This window comes from Heteronotia binoei, chromosome 4, assembly GCF_032191835.1.
Source record: "Heteronotia binoei isolate CCM8104 ecotype False Entrance Well chromosome 4, APGP_CSIRO_Hbin_v1, whole genome shotgun sequence".
Lineage (NCBI taxonomy): Eukaryota > Metazoa > Chordata > Lepidosauria > Squamata > Gekkonidae > Heteronotia > Heteronotia binoei.
This window is the reverse complement of record NC_083226.1, coordinates 68,260,448-68,278,951: the sequence shown is the minus strand read 5'-3', so window position 1 is coordinate 68,278,951 and position 18,504 is coordinate 68,260,448. Positions and strand designations below refer to the sequence as shown.

General features: G+C 41.3%; 1 protein-coding gene across 1 annotated transcript in view; it reads right to left on the bottom strand.

The window, feature by feature from the left end:
• Positions 1 to 10,547: 10,547 nt before the first annotated feature.
• Positions 10,548 to 18,504, bottom strand: part of PCSK5 (proprotein convertase subtilisin/kexin type 5) — a 429,617-nt gene continuing 421,660 nt past the window's right edge. Inside the window, exons 35-37 of the mRNA XM_060237482.1 lie at positions 17,701 to 17,816; positions 16,757 to 16,943; positions 10,548 to 11,118 (exon numbers count right to left, since the gene is read on the bottom strand). Coding sequence (XP_060093465.1) covers positions 10,703 to 11,118; positions 16,757 to 16,943; positions 17,701 to 17,816 — 719 coding nt within the window. The 3' untranslated portion in view covers positions 10,548 to 10,702. The remainder of the gene's footprint in view (positions 11,119 to 16,756; positions 16,944 to 17,700; positions 17,817 to 18,504) is intronic.

Here is an 18,504-nt window from a genome sequence, read left to right as displayed (position 1 = left end):
TATGCTTGTTTTGATTCATGGAATGATGGAATGTGTTGTCCAGGCTCATTCTTACTGAATCTACTTCATAGAGCATTGCTATAACACTTAAATCTAATCAGAGCTGCCTTTTAATTGTCTCCTTATTCCCCCTAGAAGAGGTGTCACTCGGGATAATGGTTAGAATGTCATACTTGTACCCGGGAGATTAAAGTTAAATTCCACACTCTGCCATGAAGCTTATTGGGTAACCTTGGCAAATCATAGTGTCATGACTTAACCTACCTCAAAGGTTGTTCAAGGTGAAAAAGGATATAAAGAATCAAATGCTGCCCCGAACTCCTTGGAAGAAGGGTGGAAGAATAAGTAATAGATGGACCTACTGTGGTCTTTGCTATTACAAGAAATGTTATTCTAGGTGCAGTCACTTGAGAAAAACTGATTAGCAGCACTGCTGGGTTTGGAATTTGAAGGAGTATTGTTGGTATTCATGACTAGCTTGCTCCTTAGCTACTTTAATAAAAGCAGTTGCAGTGATGTAAGAAAAAGGAGGAAAGGTGGGATTTGCCCATTCTAGACAAAACTGATTTTACCTTAAAAATTAGTTTCATTTGGAATAGGCAAATCCTGCCTTTTCTGCTTTTTCTAACATTGCTGCAACATATGGATAGCAAAAAACCCAGGGCTCTGTGGAAGAGAAACCCATTTATGTTGGTTGTAGCTGCCGACAACTAAGCAGGAGGAGAGCCCTTCCATTTTTGAACACTTTTTCTGGCATATAGTGTTTTGAGATCCAATGTTTATATTTCTTTACAGTAGTACATACATTCAGCTTTTGATCGTTAGCATCTCTCTTCTTTACTTCCAGTCCATAATTTCTCTTTAGCTGTATAGATTTGCCAAGGTCATCCAATAAGCTTAATGGCAGAGTGTGGAATTTAACCTTAATCTCCCTGGTACAAGTATGACATTCTAATAGGCCTGGGGCTGATGTTTCCAGCGTCCCAGGCCGAAATTTGCCCCCCGCCCCTCTTTTTAACTTTTGCGCACGCGTAGCGCATGGCCAGACGATGTCATGATTACATAATCAGACTGTGCTTGAGGGCAGGAGAGAGCCAGGCACCCCTATCCCCCCACCTTGCCAAGGCTTGCAAAGCCTCAGCAAGAGCGAGCGCCCTCCCCACTTCCCTTCGCAGTGCTGCTTTGCAGTGCTGCGCTCTGTCGCCCACCTACCCCAGGCTGAGCTGTCGCTCCGTTGTGCCCCCCCCCTCCATCGCAGCCGCACTCCCCCCCCCCCCCCGGCTGGGCCTTACCAGCTTCAGTGGCTGCACCACAGCTTCTAAGGCTTTGAAGGGCCCGCGGGAGGAGAGTTTGCTCCCTCTCCTTCCTGGAACTGGAAGCAAGGGGGAGCGAACTCTCCTCCCACAGGATCTTCAAAGGCTTAGAAGCCGCACACAGCCATTGAATTTGGTAAGTACCAACCTAACCTTGGGGGGCAGGGCGAGTGGCACGCAGTGCTGGCTTTCAGCACCGCGAAGGGAGGGAGGAGGGCGGCGGCAGAGGCGCCCTGTGGGAGCCAGCGTCCTAGGCCATCGCCTAGTTTGCTGACTCCCACGTGCCGGCCCTGCTTTCTAACCATTATCCCGAGTGACTCCCAGACATGTGCTTGTCACTTTCAGGCCATCATTTCATAGACAATCTTCAATTAAAAAGCTTTTTTTTCAGCAGCATCCTTTAACAACCAGATAGCCTTGATTCTTAAGAAAATTCTGTCAAAAATATAAAGACTTCTTGGTGAAATCGAATAAAATTAAAATAACTTGAAAGTAACTGTGTTCTTCACAAGGTAAAAACTATCAGATACAAAGATTGTGAAGCATCAGTCAAGTTAAATGCAAAGGTTACCAATCATAATACGTTTAGGGTTTTTTACAAATCTTTTTCTGTACCAAAATTGCCTTTAAAAAGTATGTATAATGTATGTTCTATTAAATTATCATGTATTCATATTTTGGAGCTTTTATATTAAACAAAGCATCCTATAAAATAGGTCTGCTAAACGCAACATGTAGTTGCCTCTCTAGGCATTTGTTTGAGATCAAAAATGGGTTAACTATGAGGTTAGTAGCTGCTATTGCTCCTGTCTGATTTGACAGTTTGCCCCTTGTGCTGAGAATTGCAGGGGAGTGCCTCTTACTTTCTTGTTGAAATGTTTGTAAATCTGACAGCAGAAGTTGGAAATTTTATATCCCTGTTTTAAATTATTTGTAATTGGTATTGTTGCCTGTCCACCCCTACATGTGCTGTATGATTTTATGCATCTTTCATGTTTCACAGAATTTTAAAGCTGATATAAACGGGTCTGTTGCACTGTTTCTGCTGTCAACAAAGTTCAGCAGCATCTTAATTCAGTTGAGGGGAAGAGGCAGGCATCTCATGTGATGCTGAGCCCTTGCCAGAGATTTGGGGCACTTTGCAAATGGGTTTATGGAGGCACGCCTTGCAGTGAATTATTAAAAGTTAGTACTTGGAAGTAAGCATGTTGATCATTGGTTATATTAATGGGATGTGATTATGACTTTGGCAGTCTGAATGCATTATTTCCCCCCTCTCTGTGTATGTTGTTAGTTTTGTCTTATTTTGAAAAACTGGTGCCTTGTGATATTGTTTATTTAACTTGTTGCAAACCCTAGTCATTTAGCATACATTTTGGGTTACTTTAGAAAATTTGGTAGATGTTTCAAAGAATCAGTAGCCAAACTATGAAACCAAAATATAGCTGTAAATGAAATCAAGTATGTATTACTGGATTCTGCCTTTATATCTATGTGTGTATAAAATTATCATTGTACTTTTTGTTAAAGGATTTGTTTTTGTACTTAGTGAAATAAAGTACATACCCTGCTTATGTATTTGTACCAGAACAAATCATATCATTTGCTAGGAATCCTGGTTGTGAACAGTCCTAATCAGGTATGTTGCATTGGATGGTACAGAGAATGGAACGAATAAACTACAGTGTTAACATTCCAGTGTCAAGGTATAATATATTAGTTTTAAAGCTGGCTAATCTTTTGCCTGGGATGACATATTAATCACGGCAAGTAATTATTGTTTATATAATGAGAAGAAAGTGTGGCACATTTCTGTAAGGAAAAGACACCTTGAAGCATTAATTCAACAACCAGAATGCTTTTTAGTTTTGTATATACTTCAGTTCTGTTAACTGCTGTAATAAAATGTTACAGCACATTCCATCCTTCTGTTACTTGCACCTAGAGTTAATTTTAAAGAAGTCTATGATCCAAAGTCCAAATGGGGTTACTCAGTTGGTAGTTGATCTATACAATGAGTTACATTTTTAAAACTTGTCAGATATAAATGTTTTATTTGCTTAGATTATGTAGTGGTGACTTTAGTTCATCTGACTACTTTTTAAAGGGCCTAAGCAACCTGCAAGCCTTTAATACCTTCAGTTGGCTAATACTATTCTAAGTAAATACGTTAAAAGAATGAGGGTTCGCTTTGCTTCTCATGTTGGGTGGGGATGCTGTCCCTCCTCAGACCTAAAACAGTTCCATTTTTTCAACGGATGGAACCATCCAGGGATGGAGCAGAGTTACATCAGGATTACAAAAGGTTGCTAAGAGTGTTTCCTGCTCTACCGATCTGGGCCATGTTACCTGGAAGTAGAAACTGCTGAACTTGGGGCATCAGCCATTGGACAAAGATGAAGCTATCTGTGCAAGGCTAGCGGGAAATAAATATATCAAAATTGGAGACTGATGATGTATGTAACTATGGAATGCTGGGAGCAATTAACTCAGATCCTGCTATTATGCTCCATCTGTCTCTTCTCGTGTGGAGGCAACAGTTCTGCAACCTCTTCTTTGAGGTGGCGTGATTGAGAGGAGATCAGTTGAGAAAGCACCAAAGTATTTACCCATCATGATAACTGATACATTTGAGATATGTATATTTTCCCTTTCTAATAACTCTGAAAACATTGGGATGCCTTCTATTATGCTACACAAAGAATATCTGTATGTACTTTGAGCTGGCATCTTACATAGTTGGCTATATAGGTATTCCCACACTGGTTCTGTGAGCAATAATACTCGATTGCATTCCAGATTCCAAAAACTGGAGTTAACAAGTGGAGAGCCTGTGTGTATGCATGGGGCAGAAAAGATATCTAATTTAGAAAATCCCTTCCCTAAGGATGTTTTGAATTTCCAGTGACTTGAATAGATAAACCCACCCACCGCTCTTTTTGTTTTAACTGACTCAACATTCCATGTTTCCTGGGCACGTTCAGTCATTATCAGTCCGGTTTGTAAAGGGCTGCTTTTAGTTTATGAAGTTACATATTTCTTATATATCCCAGAGCATCTATGAACCTGTGCTTTGTATGTTACTCTAGTTCTGCTTTTGTGATTGTTTGGTGGGGGGTGGGGGAGGGCAGCTGTTTGAAGAATCAACTTTTTCCACATTGTCAGCCTACTTGAGTGAAAGGTGAACCTGCAAATGAATATGTGAGAGAAGGTCATGGAGAAGTTTTAATTGTATAAGCAGGGGGCCAATCCTCTTCCTCTGCTGTCTGAGCTGATCCCTTGTGAGTCAGCCTGCCCAGTCACCTGCCTGCTTCACAGAGTGGTTCTGTCTCCACCTCTGTGTCTCATGCAGCAACACAAGAGTTCCTCCTTTTCCCAGCCACTGGACAAGCAGGGACTGGTACTATTTCCTGTCACTACCTGGCTGGAGCAGTGACTCCCCCTCCCTTTAGTCCCTTCAAAATGGCGGCAGAGATGGGATGTAGCATCATAAGATCTTGTGTGGTTTTTTTCCCTGCCAGTAATTCTTTTTTTAAGATACATATATATTTGTGCGTAAACTTGGGGGCTGACCCAAATTCATACAAATATTCTACTCTGTAACTGACCCCACTATGCAGGTTTAATAATTTGTATACCAAGGCCCCAGTTCAGGATTAGTCATAAAATAATGTGTAGTGATTAACAGTTTAATGATATTTCTGGTCATCTTTCATTTCTGAAACTGCTTTATGTCACTTTCTTTATAATAAAACTAAAATTATCATACGAGTTAAAACTATTGCAGTAATTTTTAAAGTGTAAAATGAAATAGTTTTAGCCATCGCCAGCCTGTTAAGAATAAATTCTCATTATAACGAGTGAACATTTTTTGTTCTATTCAAAAGATACAAAAAGTGTTTTGATTGCTATTTGTATGAATGGAGTTTATTCTTAAGAGATTGCTGATGATTAAATCTGTTACCGCACTTGGTATTTGTTTGGATATCCTATGTTTTGGGAGCCTTTGTTGACTCAACTACTGAAGCAATATTTGTAAAACAAAATGTACACTGTTGTTGTAGCCTAATGGCTAGATGACACAGTGAAGTTGGCAAAGGATTGCCCTGTTAAAAGTTAATGGGATTGCAGTGTGGGTGGGCTGTGTTGCACCCTAAGGCTGAAGTCCTAAATACTTTGATAGAAGTAGATTTCACTAAACTCTGTGGGAACATAAACCTCCAGACAAATGTGCTTAGAGGTAAGTTTTGTTAATATCATCTAGAGAACAACAACCACCCACTAAGACCCTCTCCAGTAATTTTGTATACCACACAAAAAGCAGGACCACCCACAGCACCATCATCAGTCCTGTTCAAGGGATCAGTTGCTGCTGCAAAAACATTCAGAGTTGTGTTTAGAGGTTGGAATGGGCTACTGAAAGTTTGAAGGCACATTTTCCATCAAGCCCGGTATCAAAGCACAATATTGAAGTTTAGTTTATGGTAATAAGTACTTAACTCTTTAAGCATTGTCCATACTTAATTAAAATTTTTGAAAGTTCCCTGTATTGTTAAATTTCCCATCTCAAGGCTGTTGTGGTCGTCTTTGTGCTGTATATCTTGGAGCTAATTCCTACACCTTTAACTCAAATATAGTGCTCACTTCTTCCTGCCTACCCTCCCCAGTTCAGCCAAGATAGAATCAGAGTAGAATTTTGCCAGGGAGGGGTGAAGCCTTGTGGGCATGTGGATAAAATCAGCTGACAAAAAAATGCTGCTGGCCAGCTCTGATTGTGCAACTGATTACCTACTAGCCAGTAAAACAACAGATAGTAACTGAGCTGCAGTTTAAAACACAACTTCTATCTAAACTTGGAGCAAGGCTCGCTGTGGAGAAAAATGCAACTGGCTCTAGAAACAGGCGGTAGGCGAGTGCCCCTGCCTTGCTGTCTTCCCACCCACCATGTGAAGGCATTCATTCCTCCTCACCTCAAGGGGAACTGATGTCTTCCATCTGGAGAACAGTTGTAATTGAGTGATCTCCAGTTCTCACCTGGAGATTGGCAACAGTGGCTCCCAGGAGGAAATGGCTGATTTGGGGGTGGAGTCTGGCATTATTTGAGGTATTAATGGGATTTTGTGCAGAGGCTGATTATGTGTTTTCCCCTGCCCACACAGTATCATAGAATCAGAGTTGGAAGGGACCTCCAGGGTCATCTAGTCCAACCCCCTGCACAATGCAGGAAAATCACAAATACTGCCCACCCCACAAATTCACATGATCCACATCGCTGTTAGACGGCCATCCGGCCATTGTTTAAAAACCTCCAAAGGAGAGCCCATCATCTCCCGAGTAAGCCTGTTCCACTGAGGAACTGCTCTGTCAGGAAGTTCTTCCTAATGTTGAGCCGGAAACTCTTTTGATTTAATTTCAACCTGTTGGTTCTGATCTTACCTTCTGGGGCCACAGAAAACAATTCTGCACCATACTTTATATGACAGGTCTTCAAGTACTTGAAGATGGTGATTATATAACCTTTCAGCCACCTTCTCTCTAGGCTAAACATGTCCAGCTCCTTCAACCTTTCTTCGTAGAACTTGGTCTCCAGACCCCTCACCATCTTTGTTGCCCTTCTCTAGACCCATTCCAGCTTGTCTATATTCTTAAAATGTGGTGCCCAAAACTGAATACAATATTCCAGGTGAGGTCTTACCAGAGCAGAGTAAAGCGATGCCATCACTTCACATGATCTGGACAGTATACTTCTGTTAATACAGCCCAAAATTGCATTTGCCTTTTTGGCCACCACTGTGCAATGTATTTTGAAAGCTGCCTCCCCCCCACCCCCGCCAATGGCCTGGCTCCATGCCTAAGGCACAGCCCCTGCCTCTGTTGAGCAAGGTAAAGCATTTATCAACAGAGGCCAACTTTCTCCCTCCTCAGCAAAAAAATCCTTGCTGGGCAATCCAGCACGGTAGCGAAATCCACCCTCCCCCCTCCTGGCTGACACAGGCATTAGTGGCTCCAGCAGTTGCTGGGAACTTTGGTAGAGGTTGGGCTTCTGAGGAGTTGTCGGGATGCATCAGGACTTGGAGAGCCCTTTTGGAGGTGTTGTGTGCCATCAAGGAGTCAGGAGAGGGCTTTTATGGCAGCAGCTCTGAGGCCGTCCAAGGTGGATATACAGGAGCTGGGCTGTGAGTGCAGCCTTGGAAGGGCAGAGAAGAGTGATCGGTGCTACCTGAACTTCCACACAGAAATTATTGGAGAATTTGCATAGACTGTATGTCTCATATGAACTTTGATATATGAATTTGGATTTCACTAATTCATTTATTTATTTTCTAATGAAATGGAACTATTTTATTTCTGCAGTGGGACTTTCCCTTATGAACTATTGTCTACTGTGTTATGTGGTATCTTTGATTGTAACAGAAATTGACACATAGACTAATAGATTTGGGATATTATTTATTTCTTGTGTACACAGTTGTTTGTTTTTCTCTTCTGAACTTGGGAGGCAGTTCAAGGGGAGTGGCAGCCGGGAGGGCTGTTTTGTGAGCCTTGCAGGTGGAGTCAGAGAAATATTGGCAGCAGAGGCCCCAATGATGTTGTGGAATGTGTGGCAGAATGGCAGGGTCCCATGTGAAATCTGCTAAGGGCATTTGTGGGAGATAGAGGGCTGGGCGCTGTGGTTGGCCAGCTGTGTGGGTCATTTAGGGGCTGGCCAAAGGTACTTGCTGGACTGGAGGCCATTTGCGACGGCTTAAGGCCATTGGTGAAAAAGAGAGGAGTTGCATGTTGTTGTTGGCCTGCAGAACCACATAGACGTTGGCAGCCTGGAGGCAGTTTGGGGGGCATAGGACATAGTTAGCCATTTGTGAGAGTTTCTGAGGGAGAGTAGCCACCAAAGTGTCTGAGATATGTGCCTGTCAGAGGCAAGAGTGTATGTGAGGGTTTTGGCAGTTGTTTCCAATGTTCTGGGGCTGATGTGGGTGGGGGATAGGGGAGTTAACCAATAAGTGTGCAGAGGTGTGGAGTGATAGGTCAATGGTTGTTGCAAATCAAGTTTTAACCAATGGGAGAGCTCTATTCTGCTAGTACCACTACAGTTTTATTATTAAGGATTATCATGTAAAACACTTTAACATTGCTGTAAGGGTCCTGGATGCACAGTGTCTGCTATTAAAGCCTGCTGGTCAGTGTTTCTTCCAGATGTGCCTTTTGCAACACCTGGAAGCCTGGCACAGCAGCTGATCATTGGGCTGGACTTTAAATACAGAAATTGGCACTCACATTTGCATTGAAGTAAAAAAGCCTAAAGAGCCAATGGGACAGTGCAGAAGAATATTTATTGTTCAGGTTTTTAAATTTCCTATGTCTTCTCCATAGAGCTTCTTCAGGAGGAGCTTCTAATCTTTCAATAATTTCACAGCCTCATTCTGGATGGGAAAATATTGAAAAAATAGCAGATTCCCCTGAAGAAGTTCTCAGAGAAATACAAGGAACTTTTTAACCTGAGCAATATTATTCACAGCACCACTGGCTATATTTCCTGTTTTTATTTTTGTAATTGGTGCAGCCCTTCTGTTTTCTCTTATTCATATATATATATATATATATATATATATATATATATATATATATATATATATATATATATATATATATATATATGTCACAATCTCTGGATCTAGTTGAAAGCTAGTTCCCTAGAACCGCTGTAATACCATATGGGGGATTGTTCTAATCAATTGTGATCTAGCTGCTCTTGTCCAGATGGCTCACTTTTGATGGTGAGCATGTTTTTGTAGAAATATTTTTGTTGACAGAATGGAGACTAGTTTAATGTATTAATTTATAAATGAACAAATCTTATATTTTATTTAAAAACATGCTTCCTTTTGACATTTTAATTTATGGCTTAGAATAATCTTTGCTACTCCCTTTCCCTTGCTCTGGAGTCATAAAGATTAAGAGATGGTGAATGGTTAATTTCCTTGCATTTATATATTCAAAAAGACAAAATGAAATGAAGCAAAACAAACAAAAAGGTCGATTTTCAGGCCTCTTCCAAGGAATCAATAGAGATAAGTACCTTCTTCCAATCTAACTTTTCGTAGATATCTACACCCCATCAGACAACTCAAAAACATTACAAAGAAATAAATGCTGATTTCATATTTTAAAGTATACATTTACTTTATATTTAGTTTCATCCAGTTGGTTGCAAATGTAACAAAAACATTCTACTATGACTGATGTCACAGCAACCTCCATGAGAACTGCACTTTAATACCAGAAAAAGAAACTTTTCAAACATGGGGGATTTTTAGTGGTTTTGGTAGACAGTACCAAACAGAAATGCAGACTGGAAAGAAAAACTACTAATCACAAATTCTGTTACACGGCAATCTATAATGACACAGCCATAGAAAATATTACTAAAGCTCATTCCAATTAAATTTACCATTAAATATAAGTGCACCTACTTTAACTGATTGACAAGACTTTTAGGACTGATTCATACATGTAGGTTGCTGCAACATATCCTTGATGTTTCCCCACTATGGAAAAGTAACATATCATATAGTTTTGGCTGTGATCATCTGTGCAGCAGACTGATGACTACAGCCATCACACCATCCATATGCATGTGTGAAACTGTTTCCTGAGTATAAGTATACTAGAGTACCATTTCTTTTGCCATGTAAAGAGTTACCAACCAAAAACAAAGAATCACAGAAACAGGCTGTAAGGTATCTAACTATACCCAAATATACCTAAATAGTAAAGATTGTTAAGTGCATATTTATGGCCCATCCACTGTATGAAGTTGACGGAGTTTATACTCCTTGTTGCAAATTCCTTCAATTGCATATGGTTGAGGATACCAGTTTTCTGACTGCAATGCATCCACAGGTCTTTTGATTGCTAACAGTTAAATAGTCCAATACTTTTCTGTGCAGTATCACTATGCCCTGCAAAATGAGCAGCCTATTGGCAAAGTGGATAAAGCACTAACAAGGTGTATAGAAGGGCATGCCATTTTAGCCAGCATATGGATACAAAATTATCTTATTTCAAGAGGAACATAGCCTTCTAATTCAGTTTAGGTATTGTGACCATTAAAACTGACTGAATTTAATGGCAGAAGTTTAGAAGAAGAGATTTTATTTAAATAATTTATCAGTGGATACAGACAATCAGCCTATCGAGTAGTAACATCCCAGAGTGCATGTAGTGACTCAAAAAAATTATTGTCTTACTGTCCTGCCAAGTAGCAAGGAGAATTTTTATCACACCAGGTACAGATATGTAAATAAATCATTTTGTTATGTGACAGTCTGAGCTTATGCAGAGTTCATAATTAGGATCTTTCAGAAATTTACATATGCTCTAACTAAAGACTATCTAAAGGAGTAACTTTCATCATCATACTCCAGTTCATCTTCTGCATCATTCTCCAGAAGTCCATATTTAAATTTACGATAGACTGTGCCATCTTGGCCCATGTAGACAATATCATCGTCGTCGTCGTCATCATCATAATCGTCTCGATCTTTGTATTCAATCACCTGATCTCCTGGGTAACTGGTGCCCTGGTAGTGATTGCTTTTGAAAGAAGTGAGTGTCTTTGCATTGTCTGCCAGCTTTTCATATCCACCTTGGTTCAGTGGCATGGGTTTGGCTTGTGACCTTCTCCAGATGAAAATAATAGCTCCAATGGTGAGGATAAACAAAATTGACAAAGCAACAACCAAAGCTGCAGTTTTCCCTTTATATTCATCAGGCAAGTTCAATTTGGTGCGTAATATACACTCACCTGGGGAAAAAATTAATGAATATACATGATGTTTAAAGTTTATTTTACATGGCTACAACTTTTGATTCCTAGATCTTTAATAAATGTTTTGCTGCTACATTTTTTGCTTATTTTGTTTACTGCAGCTTTGTTATTTTATTGTTTTGGCATTTATATATTTTATAAACTATCCAGAAGATCCGTTTGATGAGAGTGCAGGGTAAAAATGTTTTAACTAAATAAAATAAATATGTTCATAAAGACAAGCACAGACAAAACAAATATGGGATAGGAACTGGTGGTATTCAACTCTTCCTGGAGAACACTTTGACTTTGGTCTAGTGCAGATGTGCTCAAACTTGCTTAACATAAGAGCCACATAGAATAAACATATGTTTGAGAGCTGTAAAATAGGAACACCAGATGTTGGAGGGAGGGGGGAGGGAGGGAAGGAAGGAAGGAAGTCTCCAAGCTGGCCAGAGACTTTGAGAGCCACACAATATGTGTGAAAGAGCCACATATGGCTTCCAAGCCACAATTTGGCCACCCCTGGTCTAGTGACTAGAATGTATCCAAGAACTCAAAAGTGCATGTATGTAGGAATTCTGTCTTTTACACAAACAACAGTCCTTTTGTCAGGACTTGCTTAATCAGATACAAAGGAAATCAGACTATCTATAGATAAACTCAGAAATACCTATACTTATTTAGGAATTTAACATTGAACCCCTTTTATTTTTTTAAAAAATAGTTCATCAGCTGTTTAACTGAAGAAATGCCAACAAAAGACCCAGGGTATGTTTGTACTTCCTGCTACTGCTTCTCTGAGACAGGGAGTAGAAGAATAGGATCTTAAACAAACTCTACCACAATGCAAAAATTGTTTGTTTGTTTGTTTGTTTTTTAAAAAAAACATTTTTGCATTGTGGTAGTTTATTTAAAACATTTATATCCTGCCTTATATCCTGAGGCAGCTAACAAAACAGCAAAAGCTCTCAGCAAACAAAAACATTGTTATCTCCTCAGAAACAAGTTAAAAATCCGCATATAACTAATGCAAACAATTTTAATACCAATCTAGCACAACAATTTTTCCTTTACCAGATGCCCCCAGTTTATCTTAAATGCATATAGTAGCTGCACCTTTAAAGTAAACAAAACAAAACAAAAACCCCTTAGCAGATTACTATATGATTTCAGAATGCAAGGGTGAGTTTGTTTGACTGAATGATCCTCCTTCCAGGAATATTCCTTCCACTTTAAAAAAGGTTCTAGCTTTCTCCCACCATGCTAATTCATGTAAGCCTCAAAGGCAATCTGAACTGGTCCAGTCCAGGAATAGTTGAGACAACTAAGGGAGTTGATGGGCAATAGATTTAGAACAGAAATGGGAAATACTTTATTCAACAAGTAATTGTGGAATTCACTGTCAATGAATGTAATTATGGCCATAAGAATATGTGTTTCAAGTGCTGTCAATGCCACAAGGTTTTCCAGATGAGACAGAGGTGGTTTTCCACTACATGCCACTCTGGACTTCCTTAGCAATCTCCCATCCTAGTACTATCCAGGGCCAACCCTGTTTAGCTTTTGAGATGTGATGAAATTAGGCTAGCCTAGGCCATTTAGGTCAGGGCATCTTGAGAACAGATGGCCTTAATGGGATTAGGCAGATTCATGGAGGATAGGTCTATCAATGGCTCCTAGCCATGGTGCCTAAAGGAACCATCCCCAGTCAAATGCAGCAATCCTGTGGAAACCAGTGCTTGGAAGCAACATCAGAGGAAGGGCCTTGGCCTTGGCCTCCCTGCCCTGTTTGTTGGCCCTCCAGAGCAGCTGCCTCCCTGCTGTGTGAAACAGCATGCTGGACTGAATGGACCAGCAGGCTCTTCTTATGCTGTAATAGTTGTGGCAGTTCATTTGCTTTTTTGGAGGCCTTTGTCAGGGCTGGTTGGCTCCCTGAGGTTGTTGACTGGCTCATCCTTATCCGTTATGTTATGTGGCTCTAATGCATGGATGCCTTCTGGCTTCTCAAGTGATCATCTGTAGAGATGGGCGTGAACTGGCTCATAAACTAAATTTGTGCCAGTTTGTGGTTTACAAACTGAAGTTTGTGGCAGTTCAACCAGCATGAGTTTTCCATTAACTTTCAAGAAGTTCATGGAGATCTGCACCAGTTCATGAAAGGATACATTTCTAGGCAGACTGCCTCTATGCAAACTTCAAAGCAACAGAGGGACAAAATTCTCCAGTCATGGAAACACTGTTGTTTTAAACTACAAAAACACTTAAGGCTCACAACATCTCAAGAGCAAAAAACAACTGATAAATATGTTGGATGTACTCAAAGTGATACTGCATATGCTAATAAATTGTATAGAGCAAAGTTATGAGTCTCTAATTATTACACAGACCCGGCCCGAGCCCTTCTGGCGCCCTAGGCAGCACAGCTCTGCCTGCCCCTGAGTCCCCACACCTGCTGTGGGCCTATTCATGAGTAGATGCGAGTGCTACTCATGAGTAAGCAGCAGGCACGGGACTACTTGCGAGTAGCCTCGTGCCTGCCAGCCCAAAGGCAGGCACCCCCCCCCCTCGCTCACTGCGAGGACCCCCGAGGCATACCAGCTCCAAGGTCTGTGGGTGTTTTGAAGAGACCTCGTCTGGAGGAAGTTTCTTCCCCCTCCTTTCTGGTCTCTTCAAAACACGTGCAGACCTTGGAGCTAGTATGCTTCTCAGGGCCAGGTGGGAGCTGGCTGCAGTGGCAGGGCAAGCTTGGGGGGGACGGAGAGGGAGATGGCTGTGGGGGTGGCAGGGCAAGTTTTGGGAGCAGGGTGGGTGGCGGCAGGTGAGCTTCGGGGGAGGGAAGGAGCTGGCTGCAGTGGCGGTAGGGCAGGGCAAGCTTCTGGGGGGGTGGGCAGGAGTGTGGCAGGTGGGAAGGAGCTGGCTGTAGGGGGGCAAATTAGGCAGTTGTCTTGGGCACTGGGAGGGGGTGGAAAGCCCAATTTGGAGTCCCCTTGCTCCTGGCATCCTAGGCAACCACCTAGTTTGCCTAGTGGGCGAGCTGGCCCTGGCAGTACAAAAACTCAACTACACATTATACAACTTTATAGACTGTGTAACAAAATATTAAGCCACTATTGGCATTGTAATCAGTGCACTGAGTTGAGTCCCCCACAGACTGAAAAATCCCCCACCCTTAGTCCTGTTGGTTGCACTGTCACAGTGGCACTGGTTCTGCTGGGCTTGCAAAAATGGCCACCTTCAGTTTTTTAGTGCAAAGATTCTTTGGAACTTTAATTCTGTTCTGCTGGGCTTCTATTATCCTTGCTTGTTTGCTGTTTTTTTTATCTCCATTGTTTCCAATGGGGAACCTTCTTTGGGGAACTGTAACTCGGACCCCATAAATCCAATCCTCACCACACATGGAGGGCAGGTAGAGGAGAGCAAAAACTGGCTAATTAATTGGAAACAGAGTGAGTATAAATGGGCAATTTTCTCAGTGGAGGGTGGTAAGCAGTGGGGTACCGCAGGGCTCAGTACTGGTCTGATGCTTTTTAACTTGTTCATTAATGATTTGGAGTTGGGAGTAAGCAGTGAAGTGGCTAAGTTTGTGGATGACACTAAATTGTTCAGGGTGGTGAGAACCAGAGAGGATTGCGAGTAGCTCCTAAGGGTCAAGGCTGGGTGAGTGGGCATCAGTGTGGCAAATGAGGTTCAACATGACCAAGTGCAAAGTAATGCACATTGGGGCCAAAAATCCTAACTATAAATACAAGTTGATGCAGTCTTAACTGGCAGAGACTGACCAAGACAGAGATCTTGGGGTCGTGGTAGATCTAACTGAAAATGTCTAGTCAGTGTGCGACTGCAATAAAAAAGGCCAACACCATGCTGGGAGTTATTAGGAAGGGAATTGAAAACAAATCAGCCAGTATCATAATGCTCCTGTATAAATCGGTGGTGCGATCACATTTGGAGTACTGTGTACAGTTCTGATCACTGCGCCTCAAAAAAGATATTATAGCATTGGAAAAAGTGCAAAAAAGGGCAACTAGAATGATTAAAGGGTTGGAACACTTTCCCTGTGAAGAAAGGTTAAAATGCTTGGGGCTTTTTAGCTTGGAGAAATATCGACTGAAGGGTAACATGATAGAGATTTACAAGGTTAAGCATGGGATTGTTCCACTGGGCCCATAAGGCCGAACTATTTAAGCTTGCCTTCAACGGTTAAGGGAAGGTAGCAAATGCCCCACAGTCCTGACAATTCCATTGGACAAATACAGATATTCAGAAACATCGAAGTGCATCTTGGATTTTATGGTTAAAATGTGTGGAATGGATTTTTTGTATGTTATTTTTTAATATTCTATGTGGTTTTAAACTGTTGTTAGCCACCCTGAGCCCATTATAGTAGGGTGGGATATAAATTTGATAAAATAAATAAATAGAGAAGGTAGAGAAAGAAGTACTTTTCTCCCTTTCTCACAATACGACATTCAATGAAACTGCTGAGCAGTTGGGTTAGAACTGATAAAAGGAAGTACTTCTTCACCAAAGGGTGATTAACACATGGAATTCACTGCCACAGGAGGTGGTGATGGTTGCCAGAATAGATAGCTTCAAGAGGGGATTGAATAAATATATGGAGCAGAGGTCCATCAGTGGCTATTAGCCACAGCGTATTGATGGAACTCTGTCTGGGGCAGTGATGCTCTGTATTCTTGGTCCTTAGAGGGGGCAGCAGTGGGAGGACTTCTAGTATCCTGGCCCCACTGCTGGACCTCCTGATGGCACCTGGTTTTTTTGGCCACTGTGTGACACAGAGTGTTAGACTGGATGGGCCATTGGTCTGATCCAACGTGGCTTCTCATGTTCTTATGAGAGTCAGCTGGAGATTTCTGGCACAGCAGGGAGCTGTTCTACCATACTACAAACTGGACCAATGTATTTCGTTCTTTAAGGTTCATGACAGTTTGTGGCTCACAAACTGGGCACACCACAACCCACAAACCAAAAAGAACTGCTCTTTCCTGGTTCTTTTTTGCCTATCCCTAATCAACTGTACTCTTATAAAAGTTCAGTCTGGGTATCTTGTTAAGGCTATTTAAATATTCTCTAAAGGTAATCCCCTGTGCCAGCACCAGTCATTTCTGACTCTGGAGTGACGTTGCTTTCACAGTGTTTTCATGGCAGACTTTTTATGGGGTGGTTTGCCATTGCCTTCCCCAGTCATTCACACTTTACCCCCAGCAAGCTAGGTACTCATTTTCTGACCTTGGAAGGATGGAAGGCTGAGTCAATCTTGAGCTGGCTACCTGAACCCAGCTTCTGCTGGAATCGAACTCAGGTCATGAGCAGAGCTTGCCACTCTGCGCCATGGAGCTGTATTCTGTATGCACTGCCAAAAACTGCTTCCTCTTGATAGCAACCTGTGCAGCAGATGCAACATTTAAAAAAACCCCCTTCTTTGTTGCCTGAGTCTTCCCAACTGCATGCAGCATCTGAACTGTCACCACCAAGGATATACAACAAAGCAGGATAGGCAGAGATGTGAAATCCATCAAAAGGGTTTAATCTCAGACTTTATGAACTACTTTAAAAAGTGTAAACTGGAAAAAAGGCAAAAGTGTTTATTCCTCCTTCTGCTTATTATTATTACCTCGGATTTCACTGCAATCGCAACAATCTTCCACTTCTTCAGGCCCATGACTCTTACAGCAGGACACACAACGACTTTCATCCAGATAGAGTTCAGTATCAGGAGGACACACGGTGCAGTTGAAAGGACCAAATCCCTTGCACTCTGTACAAGTTTCATGGCATTTTTCACATCTTCGTGGGTCCTTGTGAAAATCAGAAACACAGGAAGAATTTTGGATTTGGGTTCTGCTTATTTCCTCCAACCTGAGACTGATCTTTCTCCTAAGTAGCTAATTGGCAGAAGTCCCTTGATGCTTTATTGGGCCGTGGAATTATATGCACTATGCCCATCTGGTCATGCAGTTCTCTGTTCACCAAGTAATATGTGCATGGAAGTTTGCTTACACATATCTAAGTTAAGGCAACTGGTTATGTTAAAGACAGGCTGAGATCAAGGTAGAGATAGAATCTTCTTGCTTGTTATGCTTTGTTTTTATACTCATTTCATTCTAAGATCCAGCCAAAAAAATTTGTTTGCCAGTGGCTTGCATGTTTCTTTGTAGTGCCATCCAGTTTAAAAATTGTTTCCTTGCAGTGGCTGCTTTTCTCAGAGGAAAACAAAACTAACGACCAATGATCTATGAAAATGTGCTTAAGATTCAGTACTGCCCAACAGCTCTATAATAGAACTGCATTTAAAAAATGCTGGAAAGCAAAACAAGTCATCCTGCCCTGCTAAAACCAGCCATGTGGTAACTTTTCACAGCAGCCTAATTATCTGCCATACTTTTCCAGTTTGAAATGACTGCTCATGAACTATGTTGCCAGCTTTGCCAGAAGGGGTAAAAGGCTGTTGCTCATTTATGCACACATATACATAAACACAGAGCCTTGTAAGAATATGCAAAAGGGAAATTTCATATTGCCTAACACTGAATTTATACTGTGGGGAGTAGATTACATCTGTGAACATGGTACCTCTGAGACTTTGTATTCTCCTACAAAGCATTCCGGGTAGCAGATTCCACCAGCTAAATGATAGCTCCACACACAGGATGTACAGCTGACTGCTTCCTTTCCTTAATAACAACAACAAAAATTGAAAGGATAAACCATAGAAAAAATATCTAACTCTTTCTGACATAGTTCTGTTAACACTAATCCCATTCATAAGTAAATGTCACTGAATCTCATGTCTGTATTGGATGCAGTTACTGGTACGACCTAGTGTTGAAACATTTTATGGTGCTTTCAGTGAGAATTGTCTGAGATCCTAAACAAGCTGCCAGAAATAGATGGGCTATCCATAGAGTTATTAGGCCAAGGAAACAAAGTCTATCAAGATCTTATCAAGAAAATGCCAACAAATATGGAAAACAAAACAATGAACCACAGATTGGAAGGGCTCAATCTACATTCCAGTTCTGAAAAAGGCAATGTAACACAGTGGCATTAATTTCTTGTGTGAGTAACGTGAGGCTTGAAATCTTACAACAAAGAATGCTACCATATATGGAATGAGAGATTCCAGATGTTCAAGCTAAATTCGAAAAGTAAGAGACATTAGAGATCATATTGCAAATTTATGTTGATTATTGGAGCAAACGAGAATTTCAGAAGAAAATCAGCTAATGTAGATTACAGCAAAACTTTTGACTTTGTGGATCATGAAAAGCTATGGTTGATTTAAAGAAATTGGTGTGTCACAACATCTGATGGTTTTGATGCACAACTTGTATTCTGGACAAGAGGCTACTATTAGGCCAG